The sequence below is a fragment of the Labrus mixtus genome, chromosome 22 (genome assembly GCF_963584025.1).
Source record: "Labrus mixtus chromosome 22, fLabMix1.1, whole genome shotgun sequence".
Taxonomy (NCBI): Eukaryota; Metazoa; Chordata; class Actinopteri; order Labriformes; family Labridae; genus Labrus; species Labrus mixtus.
Genome location: NC_083633.1, coordinates 18,494,326 through 18,516,275, shown reverse-complemented (window position 1 = coordinate 18,516,275; position 21,950 = coordinate 18,494,326). Strand labels below are relative to the sequence as shown.

The following is a 21,950-nucleotide window of genomic DNA, read 5'->3' as shown; positions in this document are numbered from 1 at the left end:
GGGAGAGAGAGTGGGGAATGATATGCTGGAACGCAGTCACAGGACGCATTTGAACCCGGGGCTGCCCGCCTAGAGGACTATAGCCTCCGTACATGGGGTGCACGCAGTAACCACTAGGCTACCGGCGCCTCCTGTTCATGTGTATTTTAAGCGAGAATTAGTTCTTGAGTTCCCATTAATAACAGAGCAAAGCTTTTTTAAATACTGAATATTAAAACAGAAAAGCTCTCAGACGAGACGAACCATGCACGCCTAACACTCAGATAATCACATGGGAGGAACTTTTTAAACAGAAATGTTCAGGGTGTGTGCAGGAATTTGTCTCGGGCCAGCTCACTAGTTGGAATACCGCATGAGGTCGGGTTGACCGGGCTGGTGAACGCTGTCAGAAAATAAATCAACCAGTGATACATCGATGTGTGCTCGTTTAGTTTATCTCCCTGTCGCTCGTGTATACAGTAAATACTTTCTTTTTTTATTATTAGGTGCAATATAGTGACAAACTGGTGATATATACATAACAAATGAGGCACAAAAAAACAGATAAGGTCAGGACAACGACTCTAAAATACAGTAAAACAAATAAAAACTACAAAACTGACACTTTCATGATGGCGTCAGACAGGTCGTCTTTATTACCTCATGTCCGTCCTCCTCACACCTCCCTCTCGTCTGACGGGGGAAGCCTCCCTCTGTGAGTTGCAGAACAGGTAGCTCAGGAAGATTTCAGTGTCGGGCTGTCTAGAAATGTTCAGGAGGAGGATGTGTGAAAAGAGCACGTGAGGTAAAAGCTGCTGGTCGGCCATCTTTTGTTTTTAAGTACTTAAAAGATAAACGAGGGTTTGACGTCCGATCTAGAAACGATGACCGCATGTCCACGCTGTGTCATTACCTTGATTATCTGTTTACACTGTCAGAAGCACTCACTCACCGTCAGTCCGGGTTTTAATGATTGTTTTGACCGTTTGAGTCTGCGGCTTCGGGGTGTAATGATGCCACTGAAAGCTAAATGCAGACAAATGAGATGACATTACAGCGAATCAGGGACCAGGGAAAGTCCCGACTCTGAAAACAAAAACACTAAATGAGACCGCAAAGGACTTCTTATCAACCAAAGAGTATTATCTCTGCAATGCTTAGTGTCATAGAGGATCTTTACATTACCAGAAACTTTACATTTAAGTTGAAACTTTGAGTTGTTTCACGCTCGTTGTTTGTGTTTTTCCCTGTGAAAGCCTCTCAGAAATAATTAATTTCTGTGCTGTAGTTGTCCTCGCAGTGCTAATGCTCCTGCAGAGTGCCTTTTGGTGGTTAATGAGGGATAATGGGAACCTCAGGGGAAAGGGGGGGCTGTTTCTTCCAGGATGCTGCAGCACAAACACCACATCTCTCCTGAGAGCTTTTACTGCACATCGACACCACCGAGTCCGTTTAGCATCCAGGACACTCAAGTTTCCCCCGTTTCTCTCGTCTGATTGTATCTTCATTACAGAGGGCACGTTATGAAAATGAAATACTTGTGATGGATTTGATCCCTGTAGGCTGTAGAGACATGTTTGTGCTAAGCTAAGCTAGGTTCAAAAACAAATGGAGAATATTTTTGTACTTAGAGCAGATATTAAATTAGTTTTTAAGATTCATTCTTGTCTGGGACGTTTTTCATTTGCTCATGAAAGGCGCTGTAGGCTGTGGCACCAGATCCTGTGTTTATACAGTGAAATTTAGCTAAATTTAGTAAGACAACAATGTACAGATAAGATATTTGGCTTAAATTGTGCAAGGGACTTTTTCCATAACAAATGAGGTTGGAAAGTTGAGAGTCCAATGTTTGAAGACCCGCAGGACATTTTCTGTTTCAACATTTACATTTCTGCAAATGTCGGCCTGATAATTGCTTGTGAAAACGCAAAACAGAAACTGGCTTGTAGGTAGTTTTGCTAGTATAGTATGTCATATTCATGGGTTCTTGCCTTAGCAAAAAAAAAAACAAAAAAAAAAACAGGAGCCATTGATTAAAAAAATACTTTGAAGATTATAGTCAATCCCGGAAATTGACGATTCAACACAATCATAGTGACCATTTCTCTTAAAGTTCACACTCGGGGTGATAAATGTTTTAATATTTTTATCTGGAGTATTTTGTTTTCACTTTTTCAGGTTGCAAACCATGTCATTGTAAAAATCTAATAAATACATTTTTAAAAAGCTTTAATTTCACATCTAAAGTAGAGAAAGCTAGAAGTTATGAATTACAAGATTTAACATTTTAATTTACAATCTGGCCGTGCAACTGGTTCAATAAGTGCTTCACTGTTTTGTTTTTTTTGTGGGTAAATGTCTCAATCTATCTTAAATGAACAACACAATGGAATATTACCAAAAGTACATGTATCATAAGAATGACAGGTACTCAAACTGTCGTCGATGTGTTTTGAGTTCAGCCCCACTTTGAGCTTCAGGCTACATGTGGAGGTTACGACAGACGATGAGGTGCGTCTGTGTAATCCTGCATCGCTCTGACTCCCCTGTTCCACTCGGCGGTAACTAATCAGAGCTGCGTTTAGTCAGAGCTCATGTGGTTAGGTGTTGAGGAAATTACTAAAAGAACTTGACTTCACACTCAATGACTCGTATGGCTTTAGTTGAAGAAAGTATATATGTGTCCCTGCTATGCCAATTCTCCCAAACGCTTCCACAGACTTTGCATAACTAGAAGAGACGTTATTGACGTCAGGGTCACACTGACCTAAACTAATCTGTGATGTCAATGTGGAGCAGACACTAAGTCTACCAAACATGCAGATATAAAGGGGAAGACCGTCGACACCCTAAGCTGTCCTTGCTTCTCTAGTCACAGCTGAACTCTTATCAGACAACAGTGAATAAACATAATGATGTCTGTACACTTTAAGTCTTTATATGTGATTTTCACACTTACATCCTCTGAAAATAACTCTGAGTCATGACTGTCTACAATGGGTGTAACACCCGAGTCCCACTGTCTGTGATGTTTTCAGAGTCCTATCTTCACTTTGTTTACATCGCCCGGACGGCCGGCTGACTCCTCCCCTCGCGTATAAAAGTTGTTTAATTGGGGGACTAGAGAAAAGAAGAATAACATACTGTACTCACTGCTTAACTGTGTTTCTAGATCACGCTCATTTCAGGTAAATTTACATGCAGTGTGAAGATACCAGCATAATAAAGATCGCTAGCATTAGCATGCTAACACAACAATGCAGAGCGAGTTGTTTTGGTTTCATGCTGGTGCTCAAGGGCGACATCTGCTGGATCAAAAAATCACATATAAAGCCTTTAAATCTGAATACATGGGTAAAGAAATTCTGCCGCAGTGATGACAGAGCTTTTGGGCGTGGCGGTTGATAATGTTTTGTTGAATCGACTTCCGGTTACTGAATCTAATTTTATTAACAGTAAAATATTTTCCTTTTGTTCCACTTTGAACGGCCTATAAGAAAAACTGAGTTCTCTAATTGGATGCTTCTTGCTAAAAAATGCAGTCACCTGCTCTCACCCAACAACCACTCCTCAATTTCTGAAATTTTTTTCAACCAATCAGATTTATTTATTAGAAAATAATTCAGTCTGGATCTCAGACGCTTCAAAACATGTGACAAAACAAAGTGTATGTGTAACACGCTGAAAATGCGTTTTCATATTTTTGTTATATCAGTGTGACTAGTTACCCTAATTTAATTTCCCAGAAGTATTTAAGTTAATTTATATTTTAAAAATCATTAGTAAAAGAGAACAAAGTTATAAACAGTAAATACTGTGTGTTTGTTTTATCTACCTTTTTTTATGATTAAGACGCTGGCCCTTTAAGGGCGGCTCAGTGAAGAAGACACACAGGTGTGTGTGGGCTGAAAAACAAAGCTTGTGTAAAGCTGTGGGCATTTCTTTAATAAAAGTGAAGATGGACGAGTTCTGACCGGTTCATTTCAAGGGTGCAACGTATGTTTTCTCTATAGGAGGCCTCTGCAGTGTATTCATGCACAGTGAGTTCAGTCTTCATATCTGACTGAATTAATTTATCTCCTCTTCGCTGAGAGATTTCACACACCAGACATGAGATCATGTAAGAAGCACAAACAGTTTAGTAACAATGATTCAAACTCTGCTGTGTCTCTCAAGGTTCCCAGATTTCCCCTCTGTTTAGGGCGGGTTCAAGGACACATTGTTGTGTCCGTGCGTTCGTTTCCTGATTCACGCTCAGCAGACTGCAGCGGGCAGGATGGCGAGGACAAGTTGGGGCGTAATGCTGCCGGTTAGCGCGGATGCTTCGTGTGTCAGTTATCGCCTGTTGCTCAACAACAGACGTCAGAGTTAATAAACAGAGTTATGCTGTGGAGTTTATTTGGGTGGCAACAAAGAGTTGATGTAAACTTGTGTTTTGTGGTTGCTGAGGAGTTACTGAGTCACTTGAGTGTGTTATCACTACGGTTAAAGGAAGGGGAGACTCACTTAAACACACAAATGACAACCCTTTGTCTACTCTGGTGCTTGTTGTTGCTATAAACATCTTTAAAATGCAGGAATGTGTGAACACTGAAATAGTGAAAAACCTCAGAATGAAGTATCTGTGGACATAGGTTGCGTTTTCTTTGTTCGACTTGAGGAGCTGGTTGTTGATCAGGTTCTTCGGGTGGGTTTAGTTCCTCAGGGGAATGTGGGAGTGGGAGAGTTAGCGCCATGTTTAAGTTTTACAACACAAGCAAGGATCTAGAAAAAAAAGGGAACAATGTCAGTAAGAGCAAACGATCAGCTTTGAGTCTGATTGGACACACAGGTGCTGACAGGAAGTGACCAGAGGCAAAGCACAACATTGAGGGCAGTTCTTGAGAGCTCTAATCAGTATAGAAACCATCTTATAAGTCGTCATTATCAAACAAAAACCATCGTCATTACCATCATCATCATCAATAATATGGAGACCATCATCATTAAGTTAGTAGGTATTCATGAAAGAGCTGGGTCTTTAGCTTTTTCTTAAAGGTGCAGACTTTGTTACACACTAAAGTATCTCAACTATGACAAACGATACCAGAGTATTTTTTGTAAAGAGGAGAAATCCTATTAACTTTGGTGCTTTATGTATTTGTCTTATTCATATCTGCAAAACAGACTTCAAATTAGCCCGGGCCTTTTGAACGCTACACATTTCCTGCTGACCGTTAAACACAATACAGGGCTGTTGATGGTGTTGAACATGATAGGATAGAATAGATGTTTATTGCCATTTGCACAGGTACACGACAGTACAGGTACATTGGAATTTTTGTGCGTTTCTCCCTGAGTCAGCTTCTACAAAAAAGTTAAAATGATATATAACACAGAATAGCATTATAAGAGTAATAAAGTACAAATAAAATAAGTTGTCGTAACAGCTAAGTGAATTAAAATAAACTGTACAGAAGCTATACACTGTTATTTTTTTGTATTATATCTTTGTTTTAATACAAAGGGGAACACTGTACAATGAAATGAAAATATAAATATGTTTTTAACTTTCTACATCTCTTATTGCACCTGAGGTTATTGCACACATATTTTTCACATTATTTAATTTCACTGTTTTTTGTTTTTAAGGTTAATATTGAACACTTGTATTGATACTCGTTAGTTGTTCTTTGGCTTTATTGGGACAGCTGATGAGAGACAGGAAATGTTGGGAGGAGAGAGATGGCGATGACATGCAGCATAGGGTCGAGGTCGGATTCACCTCTGTAGATTGGGCGTGCAACATAACCACCAGGCTATCTGCGCTCTGATAGGATTTTGTTGCAGTGTGACCCTTCATGGATGGTTTCTTTCTCTTTCAGCTGGCAGGTACTGGAGTGCTCGCTGTGGGTCTCTGGCTGCGTTTCGACACCAGGACAGCGGGACTATTTGAAGGCGATGGCGCGCCCACAGTCTTCTTCACTGGTGAGGGGTTTAGACACGCTGCTGTTTCAGTAACTGAACTGAACAAAATGTTTACACATCGTTTTTCTGTTGATGCATTAAATAAAATCCTGACAGGGGAAAGAGTCTAGTTGTTTCATGTCCTGGATCTGAGTATACTTTGGTACATCAGATTTGACCGTGTGGATCAGGGACATTAGCACAACCTAAATTTGAGAGAGACGGTTCTGCGGGGCGTTCAGGGGGCAGCTGAGGCCAGAGTCGGTCCACAGCGAGGCGGCTCCTCGGCCTGCCGGAGCCGTCCGAACACAGATCTCATTCTTCAGCGCTTCACAGGGCCGCCTTTGTCTCTCCAGTTTGTGTATTCTCGGAGGGGGGGGAGGGGGGGGGGGGAAGATGGACTGACCCCTCCCTCCTCTCTTTGTGTTTTCTCTTCCATCAAACTGATAAGTGAAGTGGGCGGCGACGCGACGCAACAGAGGATGGATTTGAAATGACAAACATGTTAATAACAGCCTGGGAGGAGGAAGAAGAAGCTGGAGGAGGAATATTTGTGAATATACGGTGACATCAGTGCTGCGGTTCTTGTTAATCCTACAAGTCACAGGGTTGTGACTCATTGTTGTGACTGCCACATCAGAGGACAGAAATGTCGTTTGTACAGAGGCCTGTCAGACGGATCAATAAGTGGTGCGTTTGGAAATCGGTGTTGCAATGTTTCACAGGGATTTACGACTTTTTGATGAGATTTTTCACTCCAATACAAATCAAGAGGGAATTACAGAAACGCCCATGTTTGCGTTTTGTCCTCTTCACAAACTGTACACAAATCAGAAGATCAGTCTGTGCACTGAGGGTTTCATGTACTTCATGATATTACAAGTATAACTTATAATCTGCATGTTTTGTAAAAGGTCTTTAAAGTTTGGAAAATGTCGTTTTTTTTTAATTGCTTCTCTGTTTCAAGGCCTGGAATATTCTACACTTTATACTGTATCCTCCTCTCACAGCAGTTCTCTTAAACTTACATTTACTCTTCTATACATTTTAGTGTTTCTAAGTATACAGGTGAAATACTAGGTACTTTCATTGCATGCATTACAGGAAAGCATTTCAACAGTCACACACTATTGACCTGCTAAACGTTCCTCTGACGCTCCAACAATCTGTCTGGTGTCTCCTTTGTCATATCTGTAATTTTCAATATGTTTACGTAGCCTAGAAAAAAATACCATATCACTGAAGTGCTTGTTTTTCAGCATCTTGTGGTCGTCTGTAAAAGCCTCTGATGCCTCCATGTTGTTCTGCAGGTGTGTACATCCTGATCGCGGCGGGGGCTCTGATGATGGTCGTCGGCTTCCTGGGATGCTGCGGGGCGATTAAAGAGTCGCCGTGCATGCTGGGATTGGTGAGTGACACTTTGGTGTTCAGCACACGCGTCACACTTTGTAACTCTGACAGAAAAATGCTGCTTTCAAATGATAATAGAAAGTTACTGACTTTGCTTTCTGTAGTTCTTCCTCTTCCTGCTCCTCATCTTCGCAGTGGAGGTGGCTGCTGGGATCTGGGGACTCTCCAACAAGGACAGGGTAAGAACAGTATTTTTTATTATTTTTGCAGTTTAAAGGCTTTATGTGATTTTTCACACTTAAATATAATATAAATCAAGTATATCTGAAAATAACTCTGTGAGTCATGACTGTCTACAATGGGTGTAACACCCGAGTCTCACTGTCTGTGATGTTTTCAGAGTTTTCAGAGTCCTATCTTGAGTTTGTTTACATCGCCCGGACTGCGGCTGACTCCTCCCCTCGCGTATAAAAGTTGTTTAATTGAGGGACTAGAGAAAGAGATGATAGAGATGCTGGTGCTCAAGGGCGACATCTGCTGGATCAAAAAATCTCATATAAAGCCTTTAAAGATGTTTCTGCTGTCAAAGATCTTTTCAGCTCGTCGTCTGGTCAAATATTTAATTAATGAAATGAACACTGGCTGACAGAGATCGACATGGAAACAGTAATCTAAACATGACTTGTGTTTGTTTTCCGTCATCAGGTGGTCGAGGACGTTACAGAGTTCTACAAACAGACCTACGACAACTATAGAAACACCAAACAGGAAGCACTGAAGGAGACTCTGCGGCTCATCCACTTTGGGGTAAGAACACTCACCTCCCCACATGTTTTACTTATTACAGATTTTTGTTGTGCCACTAGCTTCAAACACGACTTCACAATCCACAATGTCCCATGTATGGAGGGTTAGGTCCTCAGGAGCGGACGACCTGGGTTCAAATCCGACCTGTGGCTCCCTCCTCTCTGTCTCTCTCTCTCCGGATTTCTTACTTTACCCGCTCTACCAAAACTCCCAAAAATCAATCTTTAGTAAGAGATTGTTTTGTAAGAGCCGTGTTGTTTTTCCTCCTCGCAGATGGACTGCTGCGGTCCAACGGGGACGGTGATCGACGCCGCCAAAGACATCTGCCCCAAGAAGGAAGGACTGGAGGTCCTCATTACCACGGTAACAACACAGAGTCACAGTCTCGTTCTCACAGGGTCTTTAAGTCTCGGTGGTTCTTAAACCGTTTTTTTTTTTTTTTTTTTGGTCCTTTCAGAGTTGTCCGGCTGCCATTGACGAGATGTTCAACAACAAACTGCACATCATCGGCGGGGTCGGCATCGGTATCGGCGTCATCATGGTGAGTTTGTGATGACATCGGAACTCCGCACAAAACCTGAACAATGACAACTGCAGACACTAAAGACTGGATTGGAAACTTGAATCCGTCTTTTATATAAGATGATTAAACCACATAAATAAAAATAATCGTTGTGGGACGACACAGTCCGATGGTGGCTTGGCGTCAGAGGCGTCAGGTGGTAGAAGTGCCAGATCACCTTGATATTTAAACCTTAACTCCTGCACATTGTCTTAATTGCACAAATGCATTTCCTGCTCTTTCCATCGTCTTGTAGTTTTTTCTTTGGCTCCTTTTCTCTCTCTACTTTTCTTCTCTCTTAAGCAAACAATCCTAACATGTAACTTTAGGAAGCTGTTTGATGCACTTTCTCACCCCCCCCCCACCCCCCACCCCTCTCTCTCTCTGTCTCCTCCTCCTCCTCCTCACAGATCTTTGGGATGATCTTCAGCATGATGCTCTGCTGCGCCATCAAGCGGTCCAGAGACTTTGTCTGATCTGCCACAAAAATCACACACAAACGCTCCCCGTCCTCCGTGTTTAACTTGTGTGCCCATGTTTACCGACCTCCGCTTTTTAGAGTTATCAGTTCAATGATAATAATCGATTAGTTTTCGCTCCGTTTGGATCCATGCAGGAGGGAACACTGACCTGTGAGCGTGTGGAACCTCAGCACAGACCTTTCTTAATCTCTCTGCAGGCTGAACACAGAGGGTTTTTTTTTTTAGTTGGTTTTCAATTTGCAATCTCTTTTTGAATCACATCAAAACACAGAGGAGGAGAATCGTCTGCAGGAGAAAGAGACACGTGACTCTGCTGCCACCTAGAGGACTCTGCAGGTCACTGCTATAACCCCCTCTTTAGTTCAGATTCTGTTTTAACGTTAGCTGTCATCTAACAGGAGTGTTTCAGATTTTTACCAAGTAGCTTGTTTTTGTTTTAATTTTTGCTCGTTCCTGATGTTGCACGTTTAAAACCTTTTTTTTTTATTTTTTTTTTTTTATAAATATATATATAAAAGCAGAACTATGGAGTTTTATGCAAATATTTTGATGAATGCAGCTCAAATGTATCTTTAAAATGACAAATAAATGAACTAATGGTAAAAACTGAGTTTTGTGTTGAATTGAGTTTTTTAACTATTTTTCTAAACTTCTTAAGAGGAGGGACTGTTGAGACTTTAATCCCTGAAGGATCATAATAACTAAAATGATGTCTCTTAATGTTTATTATAGGTGGTAGCTTAATATCTTCTGCAGTAAAAGTGAACAACCCCAGAGAGATTTTTACAAATATGCCTTCTATTTAACAATTTCCCAAGTAAAGCTCTAGAAACCAGAACAACCTGTTTGTTTTTTAAATGTCAGTCTGTCACTTTTTCATGAGGTGAAACACAATTTAAAGTATTTTTATTCCTTCACATAATCAGTTGATCTTCCATAGAAAGTTATTGTATACGGTGTGATTGAAAATGCAAATAGTCAGCATACACGGTCATTTATTCCATGAAACAAATGAAATAGAAACAGAAACACATGGCTTTGACAATCCTAAAGTCGTTGTGAGGTTTGACTCCTCCGGTGGAAGGCGAGGGGAGGGGGCTCGTCTTCTCTCCCCCCCCACCCCCTCAGTCTTTGTCACTGCTTGTTGTCAGTTAAACTGAGTGTTTACTCAAAGTTTCATCTGTAAACAAAGACACCGCTGCAGAACAGGGAAACAGAATGCAGCACGAGTCGAGGATTTAACAAACAGAAGAGACGACTTCAGACGTCTGCAGCGAGTTTGAAGCTTTCCTCCATCGACACAGAAATCATGAAATTATTAATTAAAGCAAAGAGTGAAATCAGAGTTTGAAAAGTGAAGCCTTCAACCTGCCTTCAAACAGAAGTCTGTGAAAAGTGACCGTCCTCCCAACATGATTTGTCACCTCTGAACATTTTCAGTTTTTGATCCCAACCTCAAGTTTCAAGTCTTCTTCAAAGCAGTGTTTAGGTTTAAGGGGTCTGGTCTTACTTTTAGTGACCCCACGTTGGAGGTATGATTTCAGCAATCTTTGGTGAAAAAGTAAAAAAAAAAGCATGATGCGATCATCTTTGGGTTGATCAAAAGAAAATTAATAACAAAGTTCTTGATAATGGAATAAACTTCCTGTCGTTTTCTTCAGACACAATGTGAGGATTTGCTGCTTTTTATTCTTCATTTATGAGATTTTACATTTAAGAGTCTTTAGGTTCTGGATAAATGTTTTTTTTTTTACACTTTTTTTGACTCAATCATAAATAGATTGATCAATAATGAAGAAAAGATTCAGTTACAGCTCTGAACAACGGGCAGAAAATCAACTTATAAATCATTAAAGCTACAAAGACAAAGCCACTGTAGTGTAAATATTTGCTGCTTTTCTTCGTCTTCTCTTCCAGTAAATTGACGTTTTGGGGGTTTTCAACTCGTGTTCAGGATGAAACAAACATTTAAAAACATCACTTTAAGCTCTGGGAGCGTTTTTTCTCTTCTTTCTGATACCAGAAATTATTTCATTAAAATCCAAAATTGCTCAGTTGCAGTTTTCAGACTCTAATAGTTTAAAAGACTCATTGAATTTTGGTCAAAGGTGCATTTGGAAACCAGCTCTTTTAATTTAAATTGCATATTTATTTAGGGGTCTTAAGCAGCGACAAAGACCTACGAGTTATTTAATCTTTAACACACTGATCAGTCAGAGCTAAACACGCCTGAACACTAAACACTTTCATGATTATTGTTTTCATTTATGATTTTAAAAAAAATAACTTAAAGCTACAGACGCAGAATGATTAGTGCAAAATTTAAATGGCATACACATCAGTGTGAATCTAGAAATATGAAGATAGATTGTGATGTAGAAATGTAAAGATAGATGCTTGTGATGTAGAAATAGGAAGATAGATGCTTGTGATATAGAAATAGGAAGATAGATGCTTGTGATGTAGATGCTTGTGATATAGAAATAGGAAGATAGATGCTTGTGATATAGAAATAGGAAGATAGATGCTTGTGATGTAGAAATTTAAAGATAGATGCTTGTGATATAGAAATGTGAAGATAGACGTTTGTGATATAGAAATGTGATGATAGATGCTTGTGATGTAGAAATAGGAAGATAGATGCTTGTGATGTAGAAATAGGAAGATAGATGCTTGTGATGTAGAAATGTGATGATAGATGCTTGTGATGTAGAAATAGGAAGATAGATTGTTTGTGATGTAGAAATTTAAAGATAGATGCTTGTGATATAGAAATATGAAGATAGATTGTTTGTGATGTAGAAATGTGATGATAGATGCTTGTGATGTAGAAATGTGAAGATAGATGTTTGTGATGTAGAAATGTGATGATAGATGTTTGTGATGTAGAAATATGAAGATAGATTGTTTGTGATGTAGAAATGTGATGATAGATGCTTGTGATATAGAAATTTAAAGATAGATGCTTGTGATATAGAAATATGAAGATAGATTGTTTGTGATGTAGAAATATGAAGATAGGTGCTCGTGATATAGAAATGTAAAGATCTGCTGTACTGTAAAGCCATGTGAATTGTTTCCATTCATTCTCATTGGTGCAGCTGGCCTGAGCGTGTGTGTTTATGTGTGTCAGTGCGTGTATGGCTTACACAAGTTAGTGAATGCTTAGTGAAAGAATTGGCAGTCAGTCTCTGAGTCTCTAATAATAAAAAAAAGAATCCTCTTAGAGAGACTCGGTTTGGAAACTTCATTAATTCAAACCCTGATAATCAGATAAGCTAGAAAACGCAGGAAAAGAAGCAAAGAAGACGTACAAACTTTTGCATATAATTGCCCCCACGGAGCTCTGATGCTGCTTGTGCTACTGCTGTGTTAGCACGCTTGTGCTACAGTCTACAGTACTGACAGGAGGGGGGGGGGGGGTCCGACATCAAACCCCCCTCGTCCTTTGTCACTCAGTGTGTTTATGTGCTGACTATCTCCACCCTGGTTAAAGGAAAAATCCACCCCAGTAAAATCAGTTAAAAAAACAACAACTATTGTCTTTTCTGTGGTGTGTGCAGCAGATTAAATATTCAGTTTGATAACAGGAAAGTGTTTTTTTATGTGTTTTCTGTGGCTCACTGACCCTGAATGCACCGATAGCAGGCAGCAGATTTTCTGGAGGAATGATTGTGAAGTCATTGTCATGAATTTGGTCTTAAAAAAAAACAACTTTAAAGGATGAAATGAGACACAGGTCATGTCTGCATTATTTGGCATGATTTAGATTTTTATGTAGCATGACAATAAGCCTCTGCAATGAATGAAAGCACCAGTTTGGCCCCTTTTTTCCTGGCAGTTTTTTGGAGACGAGCATAAATTCCTAACAACACAATATTAAACAGTTTAAATAAACATTATAAAAGGGCAGATTTTTCCTTTAACTGTTGCATAATCATATCAGACCCATTTCTTTTCAGTTTAAGTGCTTGTTTTTGTGAAAGACTGTGAATGTTCGATGTGCTTGTAAACACACCTGCTTCACCTCAAAGTTCATCCTTCAGCTGTGAGTCTCCTCTTCCATCTCCCATGTTTGTGTGCAGAGCTTCACCTCTCAGCTCCCACAGTTTTCCTTCCACCTGAACCAGCAAGATTCACTGGTTTTTGGTCCGAGATCTTTTTTTTTTAGTTTGTTTCATTTTGCTCGTTCACATTTAACGAGTGTTGAGTTTCCTTCACTCTGCGTGCGTCTGTCCTTCTATGAATGTGTCTGTCAAGGCCATGTCTTCCCTTCTTCCTCCCCCGTTTTCCTCGTCTCCGTCTTTACCTGACGTCGTGGAAGTACAGGTTGGCACATAGACACAGCAGCACGATGGACGCCAGCATGAAGTAGATCAGATTCCTGAATTTAGGCTCCAGATCGCCCTGCCGGTACCAGAAGATCTAAGAGAGGAAAAGACAGAGAATAAAGATCCTTGTTTTTAGGATTTTAACATAATTTTCAGATCAAAATTGATTTTCATTTGGCTACCAATTAACCTTTATTTTAAAATAATTAACTGACTTAAAATCGTCTCAAAACAACGGAAAACATTTATTTATGTCTTCACAACTAAACAGATGCAATAAATCTTCTTTTTTCTGAAATATATTCTTTCATTTTTGAAATGTTAGGCAATCTTGACACAATAAAACACTTATTGTAAGCAAATATTGAAAAGCTAAAAATAATTTTCCTTAACAAAATTAACTGTTTAATATCAACAGTCATTCATTGACTTAATTGTTCCAACAATGACCGTCACTCCTCCTCTCGCTCAAGCTTTTCTAAATGAGTGAACTAAAGGAAGTTTGATATTTTTAAGCATTCTTGCGAGTAAAATTGAAGTCACTGTTTCTAACTATTACCAGCACTAAGTTGGATCCGCAGGCTAACAGGATGCAGACGGCGAAGAAGACATTAAGCGGTCGTGGAGGCAGCGAGGGGAACACAAATGAACTGATGACAGTCACCTGTGAGACAAAACAGAACAACAACATTATGGACACGTTCAATTTAAAACTAAATACAAAATCATTCAAGACTCCCAAGAAGAATGTACTCCCTCCATGTGTCTTTTAAAGTCACTCATTATCCTCTAATGTGGATGTAGTTCACATTTTCTTTTTTCATAATAACCAGGATTAAAGGTTTAGTAAATGACCAGGACAAACATGAAGAACGACCTCAGAGCTTCTTTAAACATGTTGAACCACATCTGTGTATCACGGTTAAGAGGAGCTCATGTTAAGATAAGACGACAATCTAAAGTAGAAATTCAGGAAACAGAGAAAAGCATGAGTTCAGAAAGTATTTTCACTTTGGAGAAGTTGATGTAAGAACACACGAGTCACTGTTTTAACCACAGTCTATGAAGTGTGGATTTATCAGTCACATTTTACGCCTTTCACAGACCCTTCAATGTCGACTAATTGATGTTGTGAAGTTGTAACGTTTGATTTGAAATGTAAAAACATCTGAAAATTAATTCTCCGCGGGCCTTGATGTGTTAAAGCAAATATGCACGATTGGCAGCGTAGAGACTTCCTGCTTTGTTCTGTGCTTCAAGACGTGTAATATCAGCATGTGAGAGTTTTAATTGATCTAAAGGCCAAACGTCAGATGAGTTCTGATCATTAGGGACTTTAAAGGATCTCTACACACCCTGATGTACGATTACAGTGGAAACACATTCCAAGAAAAACACGTGTTTTTCTGAGCGCCGGCGTCTTTTTATAATTGTTTTCAATGAGGAGAGAGCGTTCACAGCAGCAGGCAGCCAACGTCTTTTTAGTGCAGCCACTCAATCTATCAACTCTTCAAAAAGTTGATTAAATATAGAAAAAATATAATATTCAGAATCAGAATCAGAATCGGGTTTTATTGCCAAGTACATTTACACATACAAGGAATTTGACTTGGTGTATTGGTGCTAAACAATTAACAAGGAAATAAAGCAGAACTAGCAACAACTTCAATAATACAGTAGAAGAAGTTATTCCCTGTAGTTTTGCCGTCTACAGATCGTATCTTGTACCCACGTCCTCTTTGCTCCGTATCTGATCGGGAAATAAATCTCAAATATGAACCGTGCAGTAAAAAGTAACGGAGCCCTGTCGGTCATACAGCGGCTGTTGTCATAGAGACGGGACGGACGTGCAGCGCTTTTCATCTCGGCGCACAAATGCTTCATGCAAACACTCCTGCCAGCACTTTTCTTCCCTGGAAAAAACACTAGGTGGACACGGGGCCTTATACAACAGATTTTTCGATATACTTTATTTAAATATTTAAATTTTCTGCTAACTTTATTTCCATTCTACGACCTTCCAGCTGTCACTTTTTTTTATTTATTTTTTAAAGATTTATGGATTTATTTTGGGAATTTTGGGCCTTTATTAGAGAGATAGGACAGTTGATAGAGTCTGAAATCAGGAGAGAGAGAGAGTAGGGAATGACATGCGGGAAAGGAGCCACAGGTCGTATTCGAACCCGGGCCGCCCGCTTGGAGGACTACAGCCTCCATACATGGGGCGCGCGCTCGCGTGCATTTTACTGCTGAAGATTTGTACTTACTAAAACAACCAGAGACGTGAATCCCCCCACTGCCATGTTGATGATTCGATCCTGCAGGAAAGACAATTCAACACATCAGTTCATACAAATCAACATGGCTCCAGAGCAAAACTATAAATGTCTCCTTCTAACATATCTGATGTATTGAATGGATCGTATTGCTCTGTGTTTTAAAGCTGTGCTGTTGCCTGAAACAAACACTGAGAGCCACAGAAAGAAAAACACATTGTTGGTGTTTTGATGGGTTTTGTCGACTTGAAGCAGCAGCCTTATGCTTTTAGGAATAAAACACACCCGTCAGAAGATGAAAATAAAGACCTTATAAGGAGGAAATGAATGGACCAATCCAAAGTATACAAAGTATATGTTAATGTTATTTAAATGTTTGACTTCTAACAGTGCAAACAACTGAGTGCATTATGATAGTTTGACTGCAGGCACAAAGCACACTTCCTCCAGGCTCCTACCCGTGCCGAGGTCTCCCCGAACAGAGGTCTGTTGTCCATGCCGCTAGTGCCGTAAGTCCTGGTGGTGAAGTCATCCATGGCCCGAGACAGCAGCTACACTCTCAGCCCCCGTCCGCTCTCCTCTCAGCAGCGCCGCCTCTTGGAAACACAGGGCAACTGCTGCATGCTAGCTGGCTGGCTAGCCTCCAGCTGCCTCCGTCTTGTTTGCACGGCGCCGGGGGAAGCAGTCAGTGTCAACAGGCTGATGGAGACATGATGGAAGGTGACTCTGCTGGCCTGGTGGGTTTGTTAGTTTACCTAAAAGAGAGAAAAAGGACATGTTGTAACCCTAATGCTCCAAAAGGTGACAAATAACAAGCTGTGTTGGTAAATCGCTGCAGGTCAAAACACATCAGATTAATATAGCATCTCTTTCTGCTTCACTTCCTCTTTTTTCCAGGTGCGATAACAACCACAGAGGCCGGCTCTGTCTTTTAAAAAAAAAAAAGCAGCGGTGATGATAATGATCACTGGTGCAGGAAAGAGGAAGCTAAACTAAATTTGAGTTCATTCTGTTACAGCAACAATGTAGAAGTCAATGCACTGGTTGATTCAATCTGACAAAAAAAAAACAAGTGCGCTTTCAAGGCCAGCAGGGCTTCCATCAGTTTACACAGCTAAGACCAAAGACTACAGCTGAAACAACAAGTCAATGAATGGATTGGCTGCTGGACAGGAAACGATAATAGATCTTGCGTCACCAATGTTTCAAACTTGTAGTCACTTGCATCGATGTTTGGAATGACCCTGACGCGGATTAAATTCAAAACAAATGTCAACAACAAAATGTGAAAACTTCAGGTGACGTTCCCGTTTACTGCAGGATGATGAAACATACAGATTACCGTTATGATGAGGTGAAAAGCTTTCCAGATCTCTAACTGCTGCTGTGTGATTAAACAATGACTGTTACCCACATTTTGGTACAATCGTTTGTTCCCACACCTGCCAGCTAACTTCCTGTTTACCCATGACCTATAAACACCTGAAAAATTAACCAACACAAGCTATTATCACCATCTAGTGTCCAAATTAAGTACATGAATAAATATCTATACAGAATGATAGACGGGCATGAGAAACAATGACACACATTCAAATTTCTCTCCTACAAGATCAATAATTTAAGACGCTTTTGGGGCAGAAACTACTCTGGCTCAAGCCTCTGAAATGTGAGATTTGCTCTTCTTAACAGGATTGTAAACGTCACATATTTGTGTTTTTGAGAGTTATTAAAAAAGCAGGATATTTGAGATCTTCACCCTGGGCTCAGGGAGCTTATGATGACGATTTTTCTGACATATTTTGGACAAAAGAGGAAAAAGGGGAGGATGGGGAGACAAAGTCAAGTCAGAGATTTCACAACCAAAGGGGGAGTAAAAAAAATCATGACTCATAATGCCAAGAAAATAAGAAATACTTAGTGAATAACTGTGTTGTTATTGTTGTAAGCCGACTTATGTAACAATCTCACCACATGCTCAAGGACAGCTGAGAAATAGATGTTATGGTGTGAATGTTTGAGGCAATATCAAAAATGAAGTTTGTCTTTCTACTTGTAGGATACAGAGTAACGTTAGATGTATATGGCATTGAAAAAAGATCCATCCTCATTAAATGATCTTCAAGTTACAGTATATGCAGGGTATTTTAGGATGATATTAAGAAAGAAATTGCAAAGTATTGTAGCGTAAAAGTACTTCAGCTTTGCCTCAAGTTTTCCTTTCATACTGCTTACAATCTCGACGAATAAGACAGGAAAGACTCTATGTGGTCTGACAGTCGAAACCCAGGGCAAAATCACAAGACACTTTCCAAAGCACTTCACATATAGGAGATGTGGGCTCATTTATTTTCACAAAGCACAATGTTGAAGAGGCCAAGTGTCTGGGAGAAAACCGAGCTCTGATCTAATGCACTAAATGTGGGAAACAAGCTGTGAAATACATCCTGCTGTGTTTCTTTGAATATTTAATATCCCCAAAATCCCTCAAATCTTCTCAAACGTGCTCTTCATGTTCCAGAAATGACACAAGCAGATCACAAAAAAAAGCATTAGTTGCCAAAGGAAGAGAAAGCAGGGAGGGGAGAGTTCAGGCTCAGTTTGATGTTACAAGCCAGCACATTTAAGTTTGACGCAAGTTTGAGCAAAACAGAAACAACCAAACTCCAAATCTGAGGATTATGATTGTAGTGGCAACTTTACAAAGAATACAGGGATTAAAACACCCTTCTCTTAAAATGATAGTTTCACGCCCCGTCTTCAAGGTTATGGTAATGATTTTCACAGTGACAGCAGCTGTGGACGGTTGCTGCTTCCTTTCTGGGTCAGAAGGCACCAGGAAGGGAAATAAAAACCCTTCACAGAGCTTTCTCAGCAGAAAACTCACACAGTGGAAAACAAGAGCTTCATTATAAACCGGCATAAAACTGGCCTAAAGCTACATTCCTACACAGCCTTGTGATTCACTAGGCTCCTTAAAAACACAGAGAGACCCCACGACTTAACTCTGCAGCTGAGGAGAAAAAAATAGTTGGTTCATATATGAGTTGGCAGTACAACCCACACAGTGGCTTTGTAACTTGATAAAACCTGGAGAGTGACGACAATCAAATCCATGAAACACAGCTAGTCATTCAGGCATTTTACCACACGCAGGTGCATTAGGTAAATACACACGCTTGTATATTCACTTGAGAGGAAAGGTACGCTTCGTGATGGCCATATGTTACACTAAAATAACCAAAATTGGAAGAATTTGTTGCAAAAGAAATCAACTAACTGGGCTAATTCACATCTTAAGTGAATTTAGTTTCTGGATAATTGAATACAGTTTGACATTTTAAAGACTTAATATGTGGAAAATGGAAATTACTAACTCTGTGAAAGGTCAGATAAGCAGTCCAATCTCTAAGGTAAACAATTTACTCTCATAGAAGATTCAAATTAACAGAAAGTAAACAGTGAATATTCAATTTCTTATCATATAAGACCAGGAGAGTCCTCGAATACTTACAAATAAGAAGCAAACATCAGGGACTTCTTGACATTTTGATGGAAAATAAGTACTCACAGATGTCCCTGATAGTTTGTTGCTGTTCCAGTTATTGTTCTTAATTCTTATTCTTAGTTATTTTCATCGATCTGTTTGTATATGTCTGCTTTACTGTTAGCTGTTAAACATCTATGTTGCTGCCCGTCTATATGTCTATTTTACTGTTTCATCTGTGTCGTTTCCTAAAAGCCTAACCAGGGACCAGGACTGCAAATCAGCCATGGCTAAAACTCCTATATACATTCATTGCATCTGTTGTACTTTTAATTAGATGTAACAATACCTACATATATTTTTTCTGACAACTAAAGTGGTAAATAAATAAACAAAATGCTTCTTCATCAACTGATTAATTAAACATCTCCTTGTTTCAGCTCTATAAGTAAATCTGACAATTATGATAAATACATAAAAACCACATGGAAGATTTAGGTTGGAAAAACCAACTTAAATATTGTAAATTAAAGAGTCTGTGTGCAGATTATTTTATCTTCATAGACTTTAATGTATATTTCCTCCACCTGGGTGCAGTATATTTAGCACAGATCACTGTTGGAGCATTATAAGAAGAAGAAGAAGAAGAAGGACTGTGAGCATCTAGAAAAGCAAAAATCAATAAGTTATCTTAAGAAATAATATACTTTAATACATGATGTTGTGCTGCTCAGCTAGGAAGTACTTCACCCCACACCTCACAGTGCAACACAAGTGTTCAATATTAACCTTAAAAACAAAAAACAGTGCAATTATATAATGTGAAAAATATGTGTGCAATAACCTCAGGTGCAATAAGAGATGTAGAAAGTACATTTCATTTCATTGTACAGTGTTCCCCTTTGTTATTTGTTTTGTATTATATCTTTGCTTTAATTCAGTGTATAACTTCTGTACAGTTTATTTTAATTTACTTCAACTTATTTTTTATTTTATTTGTACTTTTATACTCTTTTTTTTCTTATAATGTTATTCTATTTTATATATAATTTTAACTTTATTTTTTATAAAAGCTGACTCAGGGAGAAACACACACATATACCTGTCCTGTACCTGTCCTGTCCTGTACCTGTGCTGTCCTGTACCTGTCCTGTACCTGTCCTGTCCTTGTCCTGTCCTGTACCTGTCCTGTACCTGTCCTGTCCTGTACCTGTGCACATGACAATACACATCTATTCTATTATAAACACCACCAGCAAGCTAACCCTGAATGTCAACAGGACAATTAACCAACTGAAACAAACACATGACATCTATGTGACACATGTCAATACCTCACATCTCACTAATTACCTCAATTAGTCAGTATTTAGATTACCTGGTTAGCAACAGCTACAAGCAAACACCTTTAACTTCACCCAAACAGCTTGTTAGCCGGTTACTGCCAGGGGGCTAAACGGTTACTAACCGACCATATGTTACTGTAAAGTGGAGAAAACATACATTATATTTTATATTAAATACCTCTAAACATGTTTAATGACTTACATATTTATGTCACTTTAAGTGCTGTTAGCTAACCTGAGATTTACCCGGTAAGGCCAGCTGTAAAGCAGGTAATGCTAATGAAGCTAAGCTAACCTATAAAGACAGCTGCAGACCTGCAGACAGGAATCAAAACATTCACGATTAAAAGATAATAATGGTGTTTTTTTTTTAGCACCCATATTGAAGACTCACTTGTGTTACAGCCTCCGTGTTGCCCTCAGTTGAAACATAACTTGAGAAAAGCCGAGCAGGAGGGTCGACAGGGAGTTAAAGGGAATAAGCCCGGTAGCTTCAGTTCAAGCTGTTAAAGGGGAGTTCAGTTTACTGTTGAGCCGACCGCGTCGCTGCGTCACCAGCAGGTTCACGCATGCGCAGCTCGCCGAACCCCGTTTAAAAAACATGCAAATAATAAACAACGCACGGCTGATAGCAGGAGAACTGGGGTTCCCAAAGTGGGGGTCGGGACACCTCCGGGTGGTCACGAATCATCAAGAAGGGGGTCCAGAGATGCCTTCCAGAAAGCTAATACAATTTAAAAACATTTAAAATGGTATACATTACTTTACCAATTATTGTGAAAATATATTAGGGCTGGGCAATATATCGAGTTTTTAAGATATAACGATATATTTTCAAACAAGATATAGGGTAAGACAATATCGTTAATATCGATATAGTTTATGTTGCATTAAAATAAGGTCACCTTTTTCTCATCTTACTGATGATGACTGACTGTCTGTCCCTCTTAACCCTGCTCCTCCTCGCTCTCTCTCTTTTATTGTATTTAAGGAACATTTTTATTTTATAATATTACTACCATTTTTGTAAATACAGCAAAAAGCTGTTATTTTAAACCATAACAGGAAAATACTGTTGAAAGGATTAACTGTTTAATACTGTTCATTTAAACTTCTTCAAAAGAGGTATATTTGCAGATTTTTACTGTGAATTGTTGCAAAAACTACGGTAAATTACCGTTTTGTTTCCTTCAAGCAATAATACAGTAAAATATTGTTATAAACCGTTATAATACAGTAATGTCCTGTATTTAAACATAACAGGATCATACTGTTGAAATTTCCTTGTAAATTTACAGCAATTGACATTTTTCTGAGTGAGGATCTCTGGCTTCCCAGTAAAACTAACAGACTAAACCCACAATGTATTTGGTTGAATAAAAAG

General features: G+C 39.3%; 2 protein-coding genes across 4 annotated transcripts in view; one reads left to right on the top strand and one right to left on the bottom strand.

Annotated features, from left to right (window-relative positions):
- cd9b (CD9 molecule b) overlaps positions 1 to 9,736 on the top strand; it is a 16,806-nt gene extending 7,070 nt beyond the window's left edge. For both annotated transcript variants that reach the window (XM_061029308.1, XM_061029309.1), the window contains exons 2-8: positions 5,844 to 5,946; positions 7,236 to 7,333; positions 7,440 to 7,514; positions 7,981 to 8,082; positions 8,356 to 8,445; positions 8,540 to 8,623; positions 9,055 to 9,736. In XM_061029308.1, the coding sequence (XP_060885291.1) occupies positions 5,844 to 5,946; positions 7,236 to 7,333; positions 7,440 to 7,514; positions 7,981 to 8,082; positions 8,356 to 8,445; positions 8,540 to 8,623; positions 9,055 to 9,120 (618 nt within the window). In that variant the 3' untranslated portion in view covers positions 9,121 to 9,736. The remainder of the gene's footprint in view (positions 1 to 5,843; positions 5,947 to 7,235; positions 7,334 to 7,439; positions 7,515 to 7,980; positions 8,083 to 8,355; positions 8,446 to 8,539; positions 8,624 to 9,054) is intronic.
- A 3,141-nt stretch (positions 9,737 to 12,877) lies between these two features.
- tmem243b (transmembrane protein 243, mitochondrial b) lies at positions 12,878 to 21,083 on the bottom strand. 2 transcript variants are annotated; one of them, XM_061029310.1, is made up of 5 exons: positions 20,961 to 21,083; positions 16,192 to 16,488; positions 15,725 to 15,775; positions 14,017 to 14,121; positions 12,878 to 13,551 (listed from the first exon to the last, which is right to left on the bottom strand). In XM_061029310.1, the coding sequence occupies exons 2-5, from the start codon at positions 16,267 to 16,269 to the stop codon at positions 13,432 to 13,434; spliced, it is 354 nt and encodes a 117-aa protein (XP_060885293.1). In that variant the 5' UTR covers positions 16,270 to 16,488; positions 20,961 to 21,083; the 3' UTR covers positions 12,878 to 13,431. The 2 variants fall into 2 exon arrangements, with proteins under 2 accessions (XP_060885293.1, XP_060885294.1); XM_061029311.1 differs by lacking the exon at positions 20,961 to 21,083 and adding an exon at positions 17,076 to 17,169.
- Between the last annotated feature and the right edge of the window lie 867 nt (positions 21,084 to 21,950).